At 40.0% G+C, this 22,459-nt stretch overlaps 1 protein-coding gene across 2 annotated transcripts in view; it reads left to right on the top strand.

Moving 5' to 3' along the window:
- The first annotated feature begins 6,939 nt into the window (after positions 1-6,939).
- Positions 6,940-22,459, top strand: part of SH3RF1 (SH3 domain containing ring finger 1) — a 53,767-nt gene continuing 38,247 nt past the window's right edge. Inside the window, exons 1-2 of one of the 2 annotated variants that reach the window (XM_044430755.1) lie at positions 6,940-7,242; positions 9,401-9,781. In XM_044430755.1, the coding sequence (XP_044286690.1) occupies positions 7,240-7,242; positions 9,401-9,781 (384 nt within the window). In that variant the 5' untranslated portion in view covers positions 6,940-7,239. Of the gene's footprint in view, positions 7,243-9,298; positions 9,782-22,459 lie in introns of both variants that reach the window. The other variant, XM_044430757.1, reaches the window with a different exon arrangement.

Genomic DNA, 22,459 nt, shown 5'->3' with positions numbered 1-22,459 from the left:
TTTCAACTGTATACTCTGATTAACCCAATATGTCATGCTATTCAGCAGTGAAATTTGAGAGGTTATGAAAATATTTTCCAAAAGTTAAAACTGGAAGCTTCTGTTGAAATCAAACTATATAAACAAACATGGGATTATTTTTATTTTTGTAAGATACTTTGCATTGTGGTATTAGATACTTGGTGATTTTAAATCTTATATATCACAATATGTACACTTCAACTTCGACATTATTTCTTCCTACTGCAATAGAAGTTATGATTATTTTGTGCTCATAAAAGGTACATTTGGTCAAGCATTGGCTACAGTGCTCCCTCCTGGAGTTTGTCCCACTCAATAAAGCTCTGCAGTATGCACTCACAAGATGTGCATGTATTGACACTAAACAAGTAGAAAACTCCAGGGCAAAGAAATCTGCTTTTCATAGGAGCAGTTGGATATGTCACAGAATGAAACATGATGATGATGTTCATGATCTTTTGCAAGTCATCTTTTTTGTTTCCAAGGTTAGTTTAATCTAAGGATTGCATTATCTTTCAGAGCAATAGGTCTATTAGCCACCACAGCCACTTTCACCCTTTTCTATTACTGCCCAGCTGGGCATACCTGGTAATTAAGCAGCAGATGAGTTGTGTTGAGTCTGGTTACAATTTTTCTTGTTCTCTGCTTATGCAATTTTTGCATAAGGTGATCATTAAAGGATTAAAATAAACTTCAGTACGAATGTATAAAAATTTATACATGATAATAACAACAACAACAATTGTCTTTTATCAGATTGGGCCAATAAAACTGTGAAGGAAGAGAAGGTTTATTTAAATATATACTTTAGCAGGGTTCAAAAATGAAACTATGTTGGTGCTTGCCTGACAAGAATGGTCAGAAATGGAGTTGATAACTTTAAAGCTCTATTCCAGGTTAACTCTAAACAGACTGCAGGTCGTTGAGGAAGCATTAAGAGTGCTACATCTGATGACTTCAGTAGCCAAACAGGCAGGTAAGGAAGAAGGCTCTCTCTCAGATATTCTGGTCCCAAGTTGTTTGGGGCCTTTTACAACAAAACCTTAAACCTAACCATGTAGCAAATAGCCACTGTAGTTCCCATGGTAGGGGTTTGAGACAGGGTCGAACGCGAATGCAATCCTGGCCATCCCCCCACTCGGGGGTGGAGAGATGGCCGCGATCATGCTGGTTGGGGGAGGGGGGATGGCCGAGATTGCACCCGTCTTTCCTGCAGGAGTGCGGCCATACCAGGATTTCTTTGAGAAGCACTGCCCCAACATAAATGTAACTAACAGAGTGTTGAATCTGATGAACAATAACGTGGTCTCTCATTTCCAGAGAGTTATGCAGCGCAGGAAAAAACAAGTGCCTATAGACAGATTTTTCACCAAAATTGACCCTGCAGCTATGACACAGAGAGAGGAAACCCCTGCAAGAGATCTCCCCAATGTCCTTGTGGAGGGGGACTCTCCCTCACAACAATAATCTCCCCTCCCCCACCTAGGTTAGTGTTCTCCACTGTATTGTATGTGGACCTCACCAAGGCTTTTGACACTGTGAGTCACGAAGGTCTGTGGCGCATCATGTCGAAGTTTGGGTGCCCTGACAGATTCATCCTTGATGGTACGTCAGTTCCACAACGACATGACAGCTCGTGTTTTGGATGACGGAGAAGCTTCAGAGGCCTTTCCTGTCACAAATGGCGTCAAGCAAGGGTGCATGCTTGCACCGAGCCTGTTCAGCATAATGTTTTCAGCCATGCTGACAGACACCTTTCAGAACAACTCCTTGGGAGTCAGCCTGAAATACAGGACCGATGGGAAGCTGTTCAACCTGCGAAGACTCCAGGCTGTCACCAAGAAAAAGGAGACTGCTACGAGACCTCCTTTTTGCTGACGACTGTGCCCTGAATGCTGGATCAGAGCAGGAAATGCAAGCCAGCATGGACAAATTTGCAGTAGCGTGCGACAACTTCGGCCTCCTCATCAACACAGAGAAAACCAAAGTGATGCATCAGCCAGCTCTGAAAGCCCAATACCAAGAGCCCACCATCACAGTGGAGGGATAAAAGCTGCAAGCAGTGGACCAATTTATATACCTGGGCAGCACCCTTTCCCACGCAGTGACAATTGACATCGAGGTCAACTGCAGAATCGCCAAGGCAAGCTCTGCATTCGGCAGACTGCAGACCAAAGTGTGGGACCGCCATGGAATAAGCCTTGTTACAAAGCTTAAAGTCTACCAAGCAGTAGTGTTAACTACCCTGATGTATGCCAGTGAGACTTGGACAGTATACAGGAGGCAAGCTAGGCAACTGAACCACTTCCACACGACTTGTCTTTGCAGACTTTTGAGGATCCGGTGGCAAGATAAGGTGCCAGACACAGAGGTCCTCTCCAGAGCAGGCCTGCCATCAGTACACACCCTGCTGATGAAAGCCCAGGCATGCTGGGCAGGCCATGTTGCAAGGATGCCAGATCACTGCATCCCCAGACAGCTCTTCTATGGTGGGCTGTCTCAAGGAAAGCGATCGCACAGGGGACAAAAGAAGCGATACAAAGACACGTTTAAAGCCTCTCTCAAGTCCCTGGTTATTGACACCACCTCCTGGGAGACCCTGGCACAAGACAGATCGACATGGCACACGCTGATCCACCAAGGCTGCTAAACTTCTGAAGCCAGAAGGACAACCATAACACAAGAGAAACAAGCACTCTGTAAAGCCAGATGTTGCAACAGTGGTGCCCACACATCTGCCTGACATGTGGCAGAACACTCCGTGCCCGTATTGGCCTTATCAGCCACCTGCGGACACACTGTGGACAACTCTCACCCCATTAGATGTCAAGGTCCTCATCGAAAAATGATGGACGAACATCACATTGTACAGTACTTTGTTACTTTGTTGTTCTTTGTCACTTTGTTTCAAAATTTCTGATTAAAAAATAAAGTTACAGAATGCATTAACCTTATTTACATTGAACCTTATGGGGAAATTTGACTTGGGTCACAACCAATTTGGGTCACAACCAGAGTCATGGAACGGATTCAGTTCGTGAACCAAGGTACTGGAAGTGGTTTCTGAAAACCCTAAATGAAAGAAGAAAAGAGAGAAGAACCCACTGAGAGAATAAAATAAATAATGGGATCAGTATGGTGAGTAAACAGCATAAAACCAGCACTTCTTAATGGACATTGGGTTTTTTGTCAGAACGAGACAGAACTGAATAGAACTACAACATGCAGTAGAATGGGTTTGTTCGTCAAAAATGCAACAATTCTGTTTGGCTCTTGATAGTCAACTAGTTTGGACTTCATTTCTTTCTACAGGTTACATACAGGATTAGAAATTTTTTAAAAAGTGCTTCTATTTTTGGATACTCTTTGTCATTTAGCATGATTTCAAATGGTTGCAACAGAAATTGTGATTTAGAGAACGATCTGATGGACTCTAAGACATTGGCTGGGGCAGTGTGATAATTCAGATTGAAAGCTCTGAGGTCGGACGCAAGAAACCTCAGAAAGGGGTTAAAGGAGGCAGTATTCCAGTCTTCCTGCCTCTTCGAAAGCATCCCAGCTAATGCAGAGTGGAGTGAGTGCGAGGCAACCAATGCCTCCACCACTACTCCTGCTCAGCATTGTATGCTCATTCTTCTAAATTCAGTAGTTTATGGACAACTGGATTATGACCTTAAGCACTGTACCTGCTTTAATGTCAGTTATAGATACACCGCCAGAGAAAGTATTAAACCTGCTAAAGCTCTTATAAGATACAGTGACTATAATACAATAGAGCAGCAAAGAAAGCAAAGTCAGTTCATATATTGACTAGAACAATTTGAACAAGGATAAGGAAATATTATTCAAGAATTGATGAGCTGCCATGTGAAATTCTATGTTCACGCACTGCGGGTTAAACATTTTCCATGTTTGAAAAAGAATGGCTTTAAATTGGACCTGGTTCAAAGAGCATTTGAAGTAGAAGAAGTACTGATATAACTGTCTAAGAGCAAAGGTTAAGAATCTAACTTTGTTCAGGCATCCAAGGTCTCACAAGACTTAGAGGGGGGACCCAGAATATACTAGCTGGCATCTCCTTCACTGCAAGCTATGCATATACAATACAGTAGGTTCATTGCAGATGTTCATTCTCTGATGCAGAGGGCAACAGGATTGGGTGGTACAAGTTGAGGCCACTTAGCACATCCCCCCTCTTCATCATGTGGAGTTTTGAACACCTACTTCTCTTCTGTTAGTTCAGAGGATTATCTAATAGAAACTTTGAGGCAGAAGAACAGCTTGGTCACACAGCCCAAAAAATCATAATTTGTACATTCACAATTAGAACTGAGCATTCTTTTCAACAGAGGGAACCACCTCATATGCAGATTGGAAAGTGTGCATAGGTTGGCTTTTTCCACTGAAATCAAGAAAAGCCATTCTTGAGTTCTGAGCAGGAAACCTCATAGGAATGGGAACCCTCCTAGAACAGGTGTGTGTGTGTGTGTGTACTTGTCTGTGTAATAGGATTTCAAATGAGGTTTACAGCTCTGGAACAGCTTCCTTTGAAACGTATTAAAATTATGGTCAGTTCAAATGTGCTGGAGAGGGGACCTATGGTTTGTATAATTAGTATTGTATTTGAATATTTCCACACAAGCTGCATTAGAAAAGAATGTATTTCAGAAAGATTGAGTGGTTAATATACTTTTTATGGTTAATACACTTTTGGTAATTTTGCATGTAACAAAATAACTGTCCAGGTTTCAGTCAAAGCTACATTGCATTATAAACCCATGTATATGGAAACAGCAGGTCATGTATTCTTCTAGAAACTTGTTACAATTTTATATTCTGAAGAGACTTACATTGTTGGAGGTGTGACATATAACGGTAAATCTGTTAATGTAGTGAATGTTAGCCTCATGGATTTTGATAACATTGCTAGCCAGGAATTAGATTTGTCATCTCTTGATATGCTTTCCCATAACATTTTGTGTATCCAGTATCATATGCTACACATGCCCTCACTTCCTGCTGCTACTATCAGTGTTTTGACATCTCATGTGCTTTTTTTGTTATCTAGTTAGTGATGTTAATCTTGCTGCAGATATTCAGTAAGATGAGTACTGCCAGATTTCAATCCAAGCTCTCAAGCTTTATAATTCTCTGAAAGACCAAAAACATTACCTTTTGTTTTTGTCAGTTTTAATGTACTAGTTTCATCCTTTACTTTAGATGGGAGTCGTTTTGATTAAGTAGTTACCTATATATATTGCTGTAATCTGAACCAGAGATTCATATGATCACATTTGCTGTGCACCAGTTTTTTAATATTTTATTAGGAAGAGTTTCCCTTTTATATAATACTCCATGCAACTGCATAATATTACAGAGCACCTTCTATCTTCTGTGAGACGAAACTCCTAGGAGGATTAAGATCTTATATCCCATTACAAAATCTGAGAGATGCAAATCCAATTCAGAACCTAAAAACCACACCACTGGGACTTAACTTCACTGGAAGGGCAAAAACAAACCAAAATCTTCCTTAAAGGAAAGGGGAGAGTGAGTGTGTGCATAGTCCTATCTTCCCAGCCCACCACACCATCAGTCCCTTCAGGATTCCACTCAGAGAGGTTGCCCGCCCTGCCTAATGTAGGGGTAAGTTCATATAGAGAGTTCCCATTAGTTATGGAGGTCTGAAACTTTGTAGAGCCTATACAAGTACAAACCTGCACTTTGATTAGCTCCCCCCATGGGTCTTATCACCATCTCTCATCAATTGATGCTTTCAGCTAAATGAACTGACTCCTCTGAAATGTGTTGTATCTGAGAGGAACCAGGATGGAATACCAAATTCTGTATGTGGAGCTTAATCCTTGCTTGCTTCACAGACATATATGCAGTCAACTGATGCAACTGTGAGAAGCAGCCACAGATTGGCAACGCACCCAGAGTTGTGACAACTCCAGGGAACTGTTCCTCAAATGAACAAATCACAACCTGAAATGATTAAACTCAGTTGTTTTAACTAACATTATCCATGGCTAACTAAATGAAGGGATGAACACTGGTTAAGCTTAATGCCAGGGCAGAAAGACCACTGTGCAAACTAACAATCACTCTCAGATGCATGCCAGTGGCCTTTCAAATACGCAGTGTATTCTCATGGCCATTTCAGTGGAAGTAGTGCAATTTCCAGTGGCCATTCAGGGGCATGTTTTTAAGCGTGTTTGGTCTCTTCAATTGCTTGCTATGCGTAGCAACGCAGTTCTTATGAGCACGATAAAGTCCTCTTCAGTCTTGGCTTTTTTTTTTTTTTACTGCGCTGTCTCTTTTTCCCAGGCTAAAAGAGCCGCCCAGAGTGCAGCTGCATTTTACCTGTCATTCCCTGCTTTGCTGTGCACCAGCAAGGGTCTTCGTTCCTGGGGCCTGTGCATTTCAAACTCTTCGCCGTTGTCAGCTGCTTGCTTATACTCATTCGCCCTGCTGCTAGTGCCTGTGGTGAGGGTGAAACATGCAAGTATCTGGCGATGGCGGTGGCGCTTTGCTTGGAGAAGAAGGCAGTGATTAAAGGTTTAGATGGTTCCAAACTAAAGGGACTCTGTGAAGGCTGGGAAGGAGAGCCGAGCCGGGGTGCCCGAGGGGAAAGAGTGGGCGGGTGGAGGGGCTGGATCCAGGCACCAGGCTGGAGTGGGATTATGGGCGGGAGCGAGGATGTTCTAAGGGGAGGGAGAGGCGGCTGGAAAGGCTGGTCTGCTCCTAAAGGGCGGGGAACGGAGCTCTTTAGGGAAGGCTGCCTGCGTGCTCTGCCATAAAAATCCCCCTCAGGGGCAGCGTGCGAGCGAGACAGCGAGCGCTCCGCCCGCCCGCCCGGGGAGGCCAGGAGTTCCAGGAAGCGACGGCTGGGCGTGCGTGCCTGCCCGCTCGCCCGAGCCTCCTGCTCGCAGCCCGCTCCTCCACCTCCGAGCCGGGCTCCTTCCTTGAGGCGGGGCGGCTTCCCGCGTCAGCCCCCTTTTGGCGAGGGAGGGAAGAACGGACGGAAGGAAGGAAGGAAGGAAGTGGGATGGGGGGAAGAGCAGGCGCGTAGCGAGGAGCGCCCTGGTGCCGCGTTGGGCGAGACTGAGCGCCGTGGCGGACGCGGCTCCTCCTCGCGGGAACAAAGAGGCGCGAAAGCGAGGTCTGCGCGGCAGAGGAGGGGCGCCCTTCCCGGCTCCGACGGACGCTGCGGAGATGGTGAGTTGAGGCGGTGGAGCGGGGCGGCGAGTGCCTGCTCCCGGCTCCAGCTGCGCTGCCTTCTTGCCCGGGGCCGCGGAGAGGGGAGGGAAGGGAAGGGAAGGGGAATGCTCCCGCTGATGGAACCTTGCCTCCCCGTATCAGCAGCCGCCGAGCCTCCGTGAGGAGGGTTCAGGCGAGCCCTCTGTTTGTCCACCTTTGGTAACGAGACACCGCCGGTGAAATCTCCATAGAGACCGCACTCGCCCTCCAGTGGTCTGCCGGTTAAGGGAACTGATGGCTTATGTACACAATGCATGTTTCCCAAGGCCAGCGACTGTCTTCTGTCTTCTCGTGTTTATGTGTTTGCGGATGGGCTTTTCTCTTCGTTGCATGGGCATCGCTATAACGTATCCCATGCACGTACTGGAAGCCATAATGCTTAATTTACGCCATCTAGATCTCCCAGGGAAGGCGTTGTGTCTGTCAAGTTCCGTTCCAGGGCTTTTTCCTCTCCACTCACTCACAACAAGAATCTTAAAGCCTTTCCCGTATTTCTTGGAAGCAAGCTGCCGTACTCCCCTCTGCTTCCCTTTCCCCCGCCTTGGAATTAACTTTTACTAAAGTCTCTTGTTTCTAATCAAATTAGATATCTTCTCATATTCTAATAGTTGGCCACTATAGTAGTCTTCTACTGGCTGCTTATTCAGACTTATTCTGAATGAAAATAGTTATGTAATATGTGTCAGTGCAATAAATATTGAAAAACCATATCTTGCTTGAAGAATAACCTTGCTTATAAGATTTTTTCCCCAACTCTTTTTGCTAGACTGCTGCAGAATTGAAACAATTTCAATGTTGCGTTTGTTCTTCCTGGCAAATAGATTGAATTTCAGGTCTTTGGAAGGCTGTTGATATATAAGATGTGGTCAGAACTGTCTTAAGAAATATATTTATGGTATCCATGATCATAAGATCTGCTGTAGTTCATCTTTTTTTCCCCCTGTGAAACACTTTAAAAGTTTGATGTCAAAGGATAGTTTTGAAGAGTATGAACTCTTAAAATATTTTATTGTACTCCAAAGAGCTGGTTAAGATGCACCCAGGGGTTTGGGCACACCCAGTGAGACTGAGTGTTTGAACAGCAGATACTACAGTGCTTTTTGTTTTGAAAGTTCCATCTTTTTTTTTTTAAAGGATTCTCCATCTTATAGGGTGAGGACTACTGTTCACAAAAACACAGACCTAGAGATCTCTTTTGGACAATAAATTAGTAGTACAGTTTGGGATCCTATCCATTGGGTCTTTGATTTTAAAAATGTTCAGGATAAAGCTTGAATTTTTACTGATAATTATTAACTGTTACATAGTAAGATACTTTTGAATACTTAGATCTCATTTTGTTTAGTATCATATATTGTTTACCTCCTGGAATTGTATTTCCTATCTAAATAAGATGACTTTCATTAATAAAGATTAACATTTGGAGACTTTTAAATCATTTGTTTATTTATTTATTTGCTTCCATCTGTCAATGGAAATGAAAGTGTCTTACATTTTGAAGTATCTTGAAAATGTTTTCAGGTTTATGGCAGCAGTAATTAAAGTGGACTATTTGTATTCTGTAACACTGGAAGTTTGAGGATTCTCTTAAGTTTAATAGTACTCTGCTCTTGGCCATGAGGGCTGACTTTCACCAGTGAAAGGCAATAAAGTTAGGGCAACTTCACCTAATAACTAGTACAATTATGTTGAACAATTCACTCAGAAGAAAGACCAGTTATCCTTGGAAGATAGAATTTTAAATTTTGGTTGCAGAAGCTGCTTTGATAAGGTCAGTTAATTTAATAAGTCCTGTCACATGCGACACTTCCTAACGTATTAAAAACAAAGGGAACTGGATTACATAATAAACATGAGCACTTCTAAGGGATTCATGTTTAGCAATTTTTTTAAGTGTTATTGATTTGTAAGAATTATGACATATGCAACTAACAAGAATTCTGCTGTTGAATCACCCTTATTCCATTTCCCATTATAACTAATGCAGCTCTCTTTCTTATGTCACAAATTTCAGAGAGAAGAGTGACAAGGCATGGATATAACATGAATCTCTTAATATGTTCAGAAAGGATGTACATTTTGTGAAATCTTATTCCTTATTCCTTATTCCTCAAAGATGGACGAGTCAGCCTTGTTGGATCTGTTGGAGTGTCCTGTCTGTTTAGAACGCCTTGATGCTTCTGCAAAAGTCCTGCCTTGTCAACATACATTTTGCAAACGGTGTCTATTAGGCATTGTAAGCTCCCGAAATGAGCTTCGATGTCCAGAATGCAGGACGTTAGTAGACTGTGGTGTTGAAGAACTTCCCAGTAATATTTTGCTGGTTCGACTACTGGACGGCATCAAACAGAGGCCTCGGAAACCTGGTAGTTTGGTGAGTTGCGCAAATTCATTAAGGGCCCAGACTAGCACTGTTGCTAACTGCATTCCAAAAGACCTTCAGAATGCTCAAAGTGGACAGCAGCAAAGAGTACAAGCACGGAGTCCTCCTGTTAGGGTAAGTGTCTAATATGCTAATTATATAAAAGACAAATGCTCATTCTGTTGCTAGCAGCCAGTTTGCTTTGATAATTCAAGAAAATTGGGTTTATTGTGTGATGAGTCAGCTGGAGATAATTTAAGTGGCTCAGCTGGGAAACACAGCAGTATGTTTAGCCTGGAAAAGAGAAAATGAATGGGAGACATAGTAGTAGTCTTCAAAAATCTGAAGGGCTGCCACACAGAAGATAGAGCAGACTTGATCTTTGTTGTTCCAAAAGGCGGGACTAGAACTAGTTGGTTGAAATTGCATGGAAGCAGATTCTTGCTAAGCTTTAGAAGACACTTTCTAATAGTATGAGCTATTCAAGAATAAAGTGGACTGCCTTGGGAGATGGTGAAGTGTCCTTCACTGGAGATATTTAAGCAAAGTCTGGACATCCATCTATCAGATGTTGCTGCTGTATCCTGTATTGTAGAACCTGTGCCGACAGAGGGTTTGCTTAGATGATAACTAAGGCTGTTTTCAGTGTCCAAACAGTGACCAGCCTTCTTTCAGAAGTTGCAGCTGGGGATCACTGCACTGCTGGGATGATCCCTATCCCAGCAGTTCAGCTTCAGGGTTGTCAAGAAGACTGGTTACTTGTTATTCTAACTAAAGGGTGGTGACACAGTTGCCATGATGAGCAAAAATGTGAAAGCCTGAGTATGATTAACATGAAACCTTTCAAGATTAATCATGAAGGGCTTACTTATTGAATGTATCTTTTGTTGTTCAAGGAAATGTTCTACTTTTTTCAATCTAAGGTTTTAATTGTTCAGTTCTTTGCATCTAGGTCATCAACATTCACTTTCTTATTCTCTATCAAGAGTGAGCAGATTTCCTGTATGCTAGATCTACTAGGGTTGTTTGTTTGCTTGTTTAACTTGAACTTTGGGATCTACCAGGTACAAAATAGTTGTGGGGTGGAACAAATTGAGGAACAAGATGTATCTGAGCAAATGCTCAAACCAAGATATTGTTTTAGTATGAGAAATGATCTCGTATCCTTTACAGACAAGTCAACCAATTTTATCAATTTCAGCAGCCTAAGGTTTTGGACTTTTGGTGGTGGTTGTGGGAAACCCTTGTCAATCTATTGCAGATGATCCGGAGATCTGTTAGTAGAGCCTAATCTAACTGCTGCCCACCCTTGCAGTAAATTGCAGATTAGTCCTAATCATTTTCTGAGTTTGGATATTTTCAAAACTTCCTCAACATTGTCAGTTGAACTGGTATCTCTCTTTAAAGGCACTGCTTTTTATTTGTTTTCTTGGCATTGATTCATTTTGTTAAATGTAGTAGTTACCAATCCTAGTAGTTAAATTTTAATTTTAATCCAGAACCTATAATTGAAAAGATAACTTTATAAAATGACTGACCTAATTTTGCTTTTGCCTAGTGGCAGGTCAGATTAGACTCCTTTAAAAGGCTTTGCTTCTGATCTAGTAATACTTCCATGTGCACTGCCTCTGGGTAAGGTTTGAATTTGTTGTGCAGTGATTAAGTGCTTCATCAGTTCTGAAGAATGCATTGTATTTAGACAGAGTAATAGTTCAGGCAATGTGGAGGAGTGAACAGAGGCTTTGAGGCATGCAAGCATTTAAAGTATTTTTTCATTTGATTACTTTCTGATATTCAGAATAAACAAAAGTATATCCTTTAGCCAAGATGGACTTCCCATGGAGACGTAACCAATTGCTGAGGGAAGTGTGTACTGTTCTATGCACCAGAAGCTAGCTACAGATTCTTTGTAATATTACAGAGACACTTATAATATAATTTACTTCTAATACATGCCAGGCTAAAGCTGGTAGGCATGTACTGTTCTGCAAAATTTTTTTGATTGCATTGAATGCTACATATTCATTTATAGCAATTTTTCTGTGCTTTTTAGGTATGTAAAATCATAAACTGTGTTTTTGATTTCTAAAACAAATAATGTGAAAAGTTCTTATTTGTTCTCTTTGTCTGAACCATTTAGACATGTGTGCATGTAAACACACTTTTTTCAGGCTTATATCCACAGATAGGTGGCCAGAGATAATTTAACATGCTCACAGAGAGAGGAACAGAGAGGGAGAGACAGAACTGAGACTGAATTCTAAGAAACATAATTTATGAAAAAGTTTGTCAGGAAGCAGTGCTATTCCTTATCTGATTGTCCCTGTTATAGGCTAGGGAAAAAATCTTCTACAAGTTGAAGTATAGTTGCTTTTAAAGGAATATTGACATGATTGCACTAAACTAAAATGTTTCTGAAGTTTTTCCAAAACTTTTAGGACAGTAATTAAATCCTAGATCATTCTGCTGTTTCAGTCCCATTCAGCAATGCTATTGTATATGTATTGTGCAACATTTGTTTCCATATCTTTTGCCAAACAGGAACAGTGATGTGATTAAGCAAACGTATTGAAAGATTGTCTGCCCCACATTACTGAATAAGAGCTGCAATACTACGTCATTTTATTATGTATGTGTCTTCAACTTGTGACCAGATTACTTCCTCATGCAGTTCTAACCTACTGTTCCCAGTGTGAAAAATTGCACCTTGTTCCTCATACATTGCTTATGGAATTCTAGTGCTGATGATTGACATGCTATAGATAAACTTTCAGCAGCATTCAAAGATGCTGCTGTGTTAGTCTATCACAGCAGAAGGAGCCTTATGGCATGTTTGAAAACTGAGATATTTATTACAGGATAAGCTTTAGTGGACTAGAGTCTACTTCTTCCAGTTTATGAATTGCTGATATGGATGGTGACTCCCAAAATATGTCACCATATTTTAATAAGATTAAAATTATTTCTGTGTCTCAAAGTAAAAAAATGCTAAAGTCAGATATTGTTAATAAATTTATTGAAGCATATTTGCTAGACTATTTGATTATCTTTTCCTGATTCTAATCCCTTGTCTTCCTGACATTTCCATTCTGGTTTTATATTTTATCTTTTTCTAGTTTTCTTCAGACTTGGCCCACGTCTGTTACCATTCTTCCATTTGACCATTCCTCTAGTCCTGCTAGTATTCTAAATGTTGCTTCACTCTCTAATTTTTGCTCCAAATATGTCAGTTAACATATTTCAGTGTTTGATTTGTTAGTCACTCTTAGCACAGTCATATTCACCTAACACTGTTTCATCACTTCATGTAAACAAAAACACAGTGATTATTTCTGGCTTTACTGTGGGAGACATTGTGCTGAATTCCTTAATGAAATTGCTGACATGTGAATTACCTGATTGTCTGCACGAATTCCTGAAGTAACAGTCTTTGATGGTATGAATATGGGAAGGATTATGATTTGAAGATAAAGAAGTAGCAGTAATAGGCTGAAGGAATGCAAATAAACTAACAGGGTGAGCTTATGGTGATCAGGAATTTGTTGCTTGGTGTGGGTGACTCCATCAATGTCCTGTCCACAACAGCCCTGCTCAGCATTTCTAAGTTCAAGGCTGTGGCTTCCCTTATGTGTTCAGTCAATCTCATGTTCTAGAATAGTGTTCTTAGTTATGGTATTCAGGAACAGGGGTTCATGATTTTTGCCCTTCGACCCAGTACATTATTTATGCTCACTGCATCTCTCCCAGTGCACAGAGAATAGAGAGAAGCTCTTGTTCTGTATGAAGCTTGGTTAAGACATAGAAGATACTCTGTATCTCAACTTGACATGGGATGAAGCTGATCTTTTTCATCAGGAATAGGTCAGGGTCATTAATTAAGCTTGAACTGGGCTGAAACACACTTAGAAATAGCAAGATAGTTCCTTGTTTCTTCTCTGCGACCCCACTAAGGAGAACATGAGTGAATGATCCTGTTCTTTCAGAGGACTGGTGGGGGTAGGAGCCAAGAATAAAACTTTTGCATCATACCAGGGCTGAATACAGTCAAAAGTAGAGAGAATCCCTCAACTGTTTCTGAGTGGCTCTGAAGCAGAACAAAAAGTGAAAGAGTGATTCCCCCCACAGCCCCTTTCCCAGAGGACAGATTTTTCCCTCACTTCACCCTGGGTTTGGAAGCTCTTTGAAAGCAGTGAGAATCTCACAGCTACAGAGCATGTCCCAGCCTGATGTTAAGAGGCTGACTCCTCCCCATCCCCAAGTTCTCTACCTGTGCGAAATAACTGAGGAATGGTCAGAATCTGTTTCTCCTGTCCAGGCAGGTTGAAAATAACAGTTCAAGGAAACAGCCTATCTTTACGTTTGTCCACAAATGCGGATCATCAGAAAAAAAAATCTTGCTTACAATGAACCAGTGAACACATTTGCAGAAGCCTGCTCAGAAAAATGACCAGCAGAAAATGCAACTGAGCTGAGATCTGGCTAATCCAGGCATGGGGATATGAATTTGAAGAGAAACAAAAATAAAAATGGAAAGATAGCTTAGAGGAAGATAATAGCATCAGGAACAACAGTACTGAAGACAAAATTGCTGTTTCCAAAATAGAAAATCAAATATAACCCCCCCTTCTCCCCTGAGAATTAGGAAATGAGTAGCCTTATTAACAGAGCAGAAGATTTCTGGAATAATGCAATTCAGCTACAGGGAAAACTAATGATGGCTGCTGTTACGTTGAATGAAATGAATGTAGATGAGTGCTGGTGCACTCACATGATCTGCCCTAAGGAAATAGTAAACCATTACGTGCCATTGTAGAAGGTGCTATGATTTCTTTTTCTGCTATATTCAAATTGTTTGAATGAGTTGCATAACTTTTCTGAATTGTGCTCACTTTGCAAAAGCCTGTTTTAACTCCATTGTAGCATCTTATTTTCGCATGTTGGCAATAGAAAAACCACACAATGTAGATTAACATTATATGTGTTACCACGCTCTCAGTCAACTGCAGCTTCAGGAACTGACTTTTTGACACCTTTGTCATCAGTATATAAATCTGATTTTCCTAAGCAAATGTATTAAAGCTTGAAATGAACCTAGCATAGAACTCTATACTAATTATACCAATTTATTCAATATTACATTCAGTTTTTAATTTCAATTCAGAATGTTTGTCTTGCATAACATACAATCTGTTGGTGTTGCATATTCCCATTGCCTGAAGCCTGTGTGTATGAGTTGGTTAAATTTCATCCTGCATTTCAACAAATGGAAGTTCATGCTGGCAAACAGATTGGCTGTGGATGCTGTTTGTGGCTGGACAGCACTGGATACTGCCCCATATGAGGATCTAATGAAGTTCTGTGATACTGCCCCATATGAGGTGCTGTGGCACAATTGGGTGGCATACAAATGTTTTAAATAAATAAATAATATACTAAGCTAGAATTTATGAGATGAACATTTTTCTGACTGGTTATATTCCTCCTGTGTTCTTTGTAATTTTACACATGCATGGAATCAGGAATAAGCTGCTATAGGGAAATGAGAATATTTAATATTTGTTAATAAAATGTGTAATTATTAAAGCATGTTTTAAATATTAATTTTTTAAATAATGGTATGTAGCAGCTACATAACAGTTTAGCCACAGTTTGCTTCTGACTACCTTATAATCCACAAAGCTTTTAAAGCTGACCCTGTGATATATATCTAAGATCATGGGGATACAGTTTCAAGTAAGAGGGTCACCTTGCTTTCCACCTTATTATGTTTCTTTCTCTGCCCACTGGTGCCCTAGTATAGCACAATAAACCCACATAATAGCATATATTCAGATTAGCTATATAAATGGAACATAGATTGCCGTTCTGCACACATTTACCCAGAAGGAAGTGCAATTGAAATCTGTTGGGGCTACTTCTACCAATACATATCCTCATTAAATATGTATAGATACAGATAGGCTTGCATTACTCCACTAATTCAGGTGATGTGGGTTTTTCGATTCCACTCATACAACTTTTTCAGTTTGCCTATATGAATAGTACCATTTTTGTGAATCGTAGTGAGAGAAACTTGCTTCTTGAAGTAGTCCATCTTGTTTAGCTTTATTTTTGTGACAAATCTGTAAATACTAAGGGTTTTTTGAAGTGGTGCAAGTTTAAAACAGAGTGGAACTGCAGGTGCAACAAACTGAAAAATGATAGATTCTTACATAGTTTACATATAGAAAATCATTGACCCTCTGTATTGCAGGGGGAAATGGTGTGAATGATATGGGCAACAGTAAAATAGATTTTTGAGCATATTACATTAAAGTGCAAGATATTATTGCATTACATGTATATCCTACCTTTTTCCTTTTGTGAGGATTAAATTGAACTTTTGGTGCCTCACAACAACCCTTTGAAGTAGGTTGTACTGAGAGTCTGTTACTGTCATGAGCTTGGGTTCTTCCCTTTGCACATTCAAAGTCACAGCCCTTTCTTCCAAAATGTTCTTTATTGAGCAAGGTGTTTTCCAGAAGCACAAACACCCAGAATGAATCTCTGAGCATGCACAGAATGGTTCATTGAACCCAATCTCATATTTACTTATAGGAACTCTCCTTATGAGTATGTTTGTGCCCCATCCTTTCAGGAGGGGTCTTCTGGAAACGAGCATGCCTCCTCTCTGCACACCAGTTCTCTATCTGGGCCACCCTCCTCTGCTGATATTGTGTCATGGGGTTGAGAGCCATACCTGCTTCATCTGTCTCTGAGAAACTCCCCTGCTCAAAACCTCCTGATAACTGTACATCTCGGTTATTCTCAGAGAGCCCTGCCCACCTGGGGAGGCTGGTCTTGGGATAAGCACCCCAGCTTCTCATCTCAACATCTGGAATTGGCCCATATTCTGAGATCTCCCCCTTCTCTTCTGAGTCTCAATCAGGGGGCCTTGGGAATGCACACTAAGAGCAACTGCCCTTCTATCAACCAACAGTCACTGACCCAAAGTTACCCAGTGGGGACTAAAAGGTGGATTTCCAGGGCGCCAGTCCTCTAACCAGCACACCACACTGGTTCTCATAATAAAATCCCAGCATATTCTTGAATTGGTTATGTATAAGTGTTTAGAGATACTCTGTTGCATTTTTCTCAAAATGTAAAAAATAGCAAGGTGAGTGTTCTGGTTTGTAATTAAGATTTGGCCCTCCATGGAGTTGACCCATTGAAAAAATTGAATTTAATTATATTTAAGTCCAGTTGATGTTAGTGGCTCTGTTGTGAGTGTAACTAAATCTGGATCCAATAACATGTGCTGTTTGTAAAAGTGCTTGATGCTTACACTTTATTAACATTATCTATTATAGACTTAGATTAGGAGTGGGCACCTTGTGACTCTCCAGATGTCTTGACCTGCAAAACCCATTATTCCTCACCTTTATGCCAGCTTGAAGTTGATGGGACTTGTAGTCCAAAACATCTGGAAAGTCACAATTTAGTGAGCATTGTGTAATACCATAGTGCTCAAACTGTATTGTTTGAAAACATCAAAATAACTTTGTTTGCTTCTTAGTTCAAATATTGATACTTGCTCAGAAAAAGTGTCTGTATCTCTTTGAATGGAACACAGTTTGAGTTAAATTAAGTTTTCATATGCATTTGAGTTCTGGATGACATGCTAAAACTGAATTTCCTTAGTGCTGTAGATAACCCATGAGTAACATGCTTCTAAACTACAACTTTCTGTTGTAGTTTAGAATTTAACATCAACTGGGGCTAGCAAAAGACCTCTTTTTTTCTCTGCATGAAAAGATTCTTCTGTACTTTTTTTTAACCAATGGAGTGGAATGCTAGAGAAAACAATTTATAATTCTTGTTTTGGGGCGATTAGCACAGCTATCCTTAATGGAATTACCTAAAAAAATGTTCTACCAATTTTTGTGTGATCTGTGTTAAGGCTACAGACCTAAGAACACCTGCTTGTGTGTAAACCTGATTGAATTCAGTAGAAAATTTGAGTATATAGGGCAGGGTTATAAGTGTATTTTCAAGTTTTGTACTGCTTTTCCCCCCCTCAGAAACTCAGTGCTTGAAATAGAGCAAAGCAGGGTATGTGCCCAAGGACCAGGATGCAACTTAATTATCCTTCAGCTTGCAAAGGCTTGTTTTTTGTTATATTTTACTAGATAGGAACGAACAACAGTGTAATGTACTTACTAAGAAACATGGTTGATTAAGAATGGTCATTTTATTACTGGAAATGCAATTGTACTGAACTGTCTGAAGTGCAATGGCGAAGGGGATTGGACAAAATAATGTAGGAAAAGGTTATCAGTGGCTACTAGTGCTGATGACTGTATGCTGCCTTCAGTATATCAGCTGTGAGAAAACATAAGCAGGAGGGTGCAGTTGCACTTATAGCCTGCTTATGTATTTCTTTTGGTTGACCACTATGTGAACAGAATGCTGGACTAGATAACCATGCTGGATCAGACCAAGAACCTATCTCATAAAGACTGTCATTCTTTTTTCTGAACATTTCCTAGTGCCAAAAATAAAGTGTTAAACAGACTGGATTTTCTGAAGTAGTTAAGAATATTGACAGGGTTTTGTGGAGTTTATATATTTTTATAATTTTATATTTCTTATAAAAACAACCTTTGTTCTGTGCCCTCAGTTTCTTTTAGGTAAGGTCATCCTATTATGGATATGTGCAAGCCATTCCTTTGGCATTCCATTTTGCATACTATCTAAAAGCAATGTTTGACAATAGCATATTTTCTGGATAGTAACCACAGTTATCTTTGTGAATAATAAATTGATGAATAGGATATATTGCTTTTTTAAAAGGCTGTTTCAGAAGAAGTATTCACACTGCAGAGGACTCTAGCTATTTGAGTAAAGGAAAAAGATTGCTCATCTTGCATAGAGTTTTGGTAAAAGAATACCAGTATTCCCATGCTTTCATTAAAAATAACATGATGTTCCTTCATAAGTGTTCATAGACCATTTTAACTTATAGATAGTTATGTATAAAAAAGTTAAAATTGCAGGTTATAATCCAGGCAAAAATGGACTAAACCTAATGATTTATCTGAAACAGTTAAGTATCTTCTATTGAAAATTATTAGAGAAGTGCTTTGGGTTGTGATCTCACAGTTTGTATTTTAATAGTATGCTTCTGAAACAAAGTTTTTAAAAACAGCCAGAACACTGTCTTGACTACTGCTGTTTTAAAGGAAAGAGAAGAACAGGTTTGTTTATTATGTTTATATCCTGCCTTTTTTTCTTCAAAGGAACTCAAGACTGCATACTTAATTTTCCCTTTCCTCTCAGTGTATCCTCACAACAACAACTCTGTGGGATAGGTTGGGCTGAGAGTATGAATAGCACAAAGTCTCCCAGTGAGCTTCATGGCTGAATGGGGACTAGAACCCATATCTCCCAAGTCCCTAGTCCAACACTCCAACTGCATTATATACTATTATAGTTGTGTTAATAGATACGGTGTTTAATAAAAGCATGATCTTGTTCTCCCCCTATATGCATCCAGTTGCTTTCAGCTTCCACTTTGTATACACTTTTATAAACAACTCCAGAAGACTTGTGAGCATGGAACCCTGGATTGCTGAGGAACAAACAAACCAGAAGTTTAATGCAGTCATGAACCATATGTTAAAAATCTGAATGTTCCTAGGTTGTTGATGAAAGTGGAGTCAGGTAGGAGACAGCTTACTGACTTCTGCATGGCTGCAACAACCCATGGTTTAAACAATTTGTAGGTGGTTGTTACATATGAACCAGATCATTATCTCTAAGGTCAGTATTTAAGATGATGGCTAACACTGGAAGCTGCAACCTTTGTTCCATAAGCACAGACTTCCTCTGGGCCCAGCTTCCTTTCTAAGACACGGCTGAACATGAGAGGAAGTCTGGGAATGCTAGAGGGATGGATTCTGTAGAGCTTTGTCGAAAACCCTTATTAGAATCAGTGCTTTTCAACCTATGTATATATGATCTGGAATAAGGAATAAACAGTGAAGTGGCTGAGTTTGTTGAAGACACCAAACTATTCAATGTGGTTAACACCAAAAGGGATTATAAGGATCTCCAAAACTCTCCAGGCTAGAAGAATGGGCATCAATATGGCAAATGCAGTTCAGTGTAATAAAGTTTAAAATGATTCAAATAATATTTCCCCCAAATAATATTGGGACAAAATTCTCATTTTCAAATATAAGCTGATGGAAGGCAATGGATCCAATGAGTTTGATTTAAATTTGAGCTCTGCTATGGACTTGTTTGACTTAAACAGATTACTGCTTCTCAGAAGCTGCAGTAGTGTTAACTAACCTTTTATTTGATGCCTTGTTCTGTAATGGTTAATGTTTAACTATAGACATTTACATTGCTTACACTTCAGTAACTTTTAAATGTAGAGATAAAGATGTATGATAGAAAACTCAAATTGTTCTGAATAAGTAGTATTTGAACTGTGGTTTTCCTCTGAGAAAGTATTTTGAAAGGTTTCAACTTGCGCAACTGTGGGGTTTTTTGTTTGTTACTAGGGATTAAAGAAAGGCAAAGATACATTTAATTACTAACTATTTGAAGTCTTTCAAATCCTAAAAGCAGTTTGGATTTCTTTACCCCTATTTTCCTGTGTGTTGTGTGGCAAGAAAGCTTGCAGGGAGGAAGTGGGTTGCACAAAGCAAGTGTCACTAATGGTACTTGAACAACATTTTGAAGTTGCCTTGTTTGCATTTCATTGCCCCAAAAATTGCTCCAAGTTCTTTCAGATTTTCAGATTGCTCCAAGTTCTACAGTGCAAAATCACTGTAGGATTTTTTTAATATGTAGAGAGAAATTGAATTTTTCAAAATAAAATGGGGTATTATTTCAAGACTAAAGCCAGTCTTGAGACTTTGTAAATTTGTTCAAGTTATATATTTATTGGTATGTATAAACTGCAGATACGCAGGTATCAAAATGGTATGCCCAAATCATAACACAAAAATATAAAATCAAAACATGGAATATATCATATGCATAAAAATATTGCAAATAGTGGGCTAAATTATACTAGGAAGCCGTGCATAAATAGATTCAGGATGTGCCTAAAAATCAGAATTGTTGATACATGTCCAGATTCAGGGAGAAGATGCTGCCTTGAGTTTCTTGAAGGAAAAAAGAATAGTATAAATATTTAAAAATACATGAATAAATAAGATTATTTCACATGTGGAGTTCCATCAAGCCAAATGTCCTGTTCTGAGCAACCTTAGAACAGGAACATACATTTAACTTCTCGGGAACCTGTATTTAACTTCTCATTATATAATAATGTAAGTAACAGTGCTATTCCTGAATAGTCTGCAAAAGCATTGTCCTACCCACAGAATACTATCTGTTCTGTTTAATTTGTGTATTCTGTGTGTGAATATTAGGCATTTATTAAATGCCTATACCCAAGTGAAGGAAGAAAAAAATAGATCAACAAGGGCAGGTTGCTACCTAAGATCAGAAAGTGACAAAGCCCTACCTTTGCAGTGTGGCTTGTTTTTCCAGGGGCTGACAATGTGCCCAAGACACCACTGGCCTTTTCCAGGAGAGATCCAGCAGAGATTCAGTTCATGCCCCTGGGAATGTCAAGGGAAGGGGACAAACCAGTGGCCAAATGCTTTTGAAAAGATCTCTCACCAAAATCTTCTAAGCAGACTTAGCAGATACGGGGTAAGAGGAGAGGTTCTATTATGAATAGATTCATTCTGTTATGAATAAGAATGATTACAGAAGAGAAAGAGTAGAAATAAATGGTCTTTTCTAGCAAACGAGAGATGTAAACAGTGGGATCTCCTAAAGACCTTTATTGGGACTGTCCTTTTAAATTTGTTCATAAACTATCAGAAATTAGAGGTGAACAATGAGGCTGCCTAGTTTGTTGATGATGCCAAATTATATAGGATGGTTAAAACAGAAAGTGACACATTTCTTTCTACTAGAACTATGCATTCCCTTCAGTATGCACTTTTCAGTAGCAGCTTCTAAGAAGCACAAGCAGGAAGATATTATTGCATTCATCTCCTACACTGGGCTTCCTGTATGCATCTGCTTTGCTGCTGTGGAAAAAGAATGTTGGACTCAATAGGTCTTTGGTCTGCTCCAGCATGATATTCCTTGTGCTCTTGCTAGTGAATGAAAGGGGCTTCACATGGTTGGAATAGTTCTTAATTTGATATAACAAAGTCTTCAGGTAATGCTACATAGCTATCAAAAATGAATATATTGTGCCCATTCCATCTGAGTGAAGCCATGCTCCCTAATGCTTGAGACATGATGGCTGCCATGGTGTATCCCTCCAGCCCCTGAGAGAGGGTGAATCCACAACATTTTCCTCAGAGGGGACTGTCCCATGAAAGTGGGGAGACAGCTGCTATATAATGATGTGACTCAGACTATTGTTTACGTATTTGTTATATTCTTCAAGGTGGCTTACATAATTCTCCTTCTCTTAATGTTATCCTCACAACAAACCTTGTGAGGTAGGTTGGGCTGAGAGTCAGTGACGGTCCCAAGGCCACCCAGTAAGCTCCATGGCTGACTACTTTCCTGTGTCTCATACTGTTGCATACAAAGCTATGTATGTGTGACTGAAAATGGTACTGCAAGCTTGAAACACATGGACACTCATTAATTGAACATACTGAGTTTTAAAAATAAAGTAACTAGAAGGTGCACGGCCCAAATTCTTCTTAACATGTACGCCAAGTTTCAGATGTATACCTTTCCCTGTATTAGTGCTATAGTACTGACAGACATGCATCCTCTTTT

Source organism: Varanus komodoensis, unplaced genomic scaffold (assembly GCF_004798865.1).
Source record: "Varanus komodoensis strain SLA01 unplaced genomic scaffold, ASM479886v1 scaffold21, whole genome shotgun sequence".
Taxonomy (NCBI): domain Eukaryota; kingdom Metazoa; phylum Chordata; class Lepidosauria; order Squamata; family Varanidae; genus Varanus; species Varanus komodoensis.
This window is presented reverse-complemented; position numbering and strand designations above follow the sequence as displayed.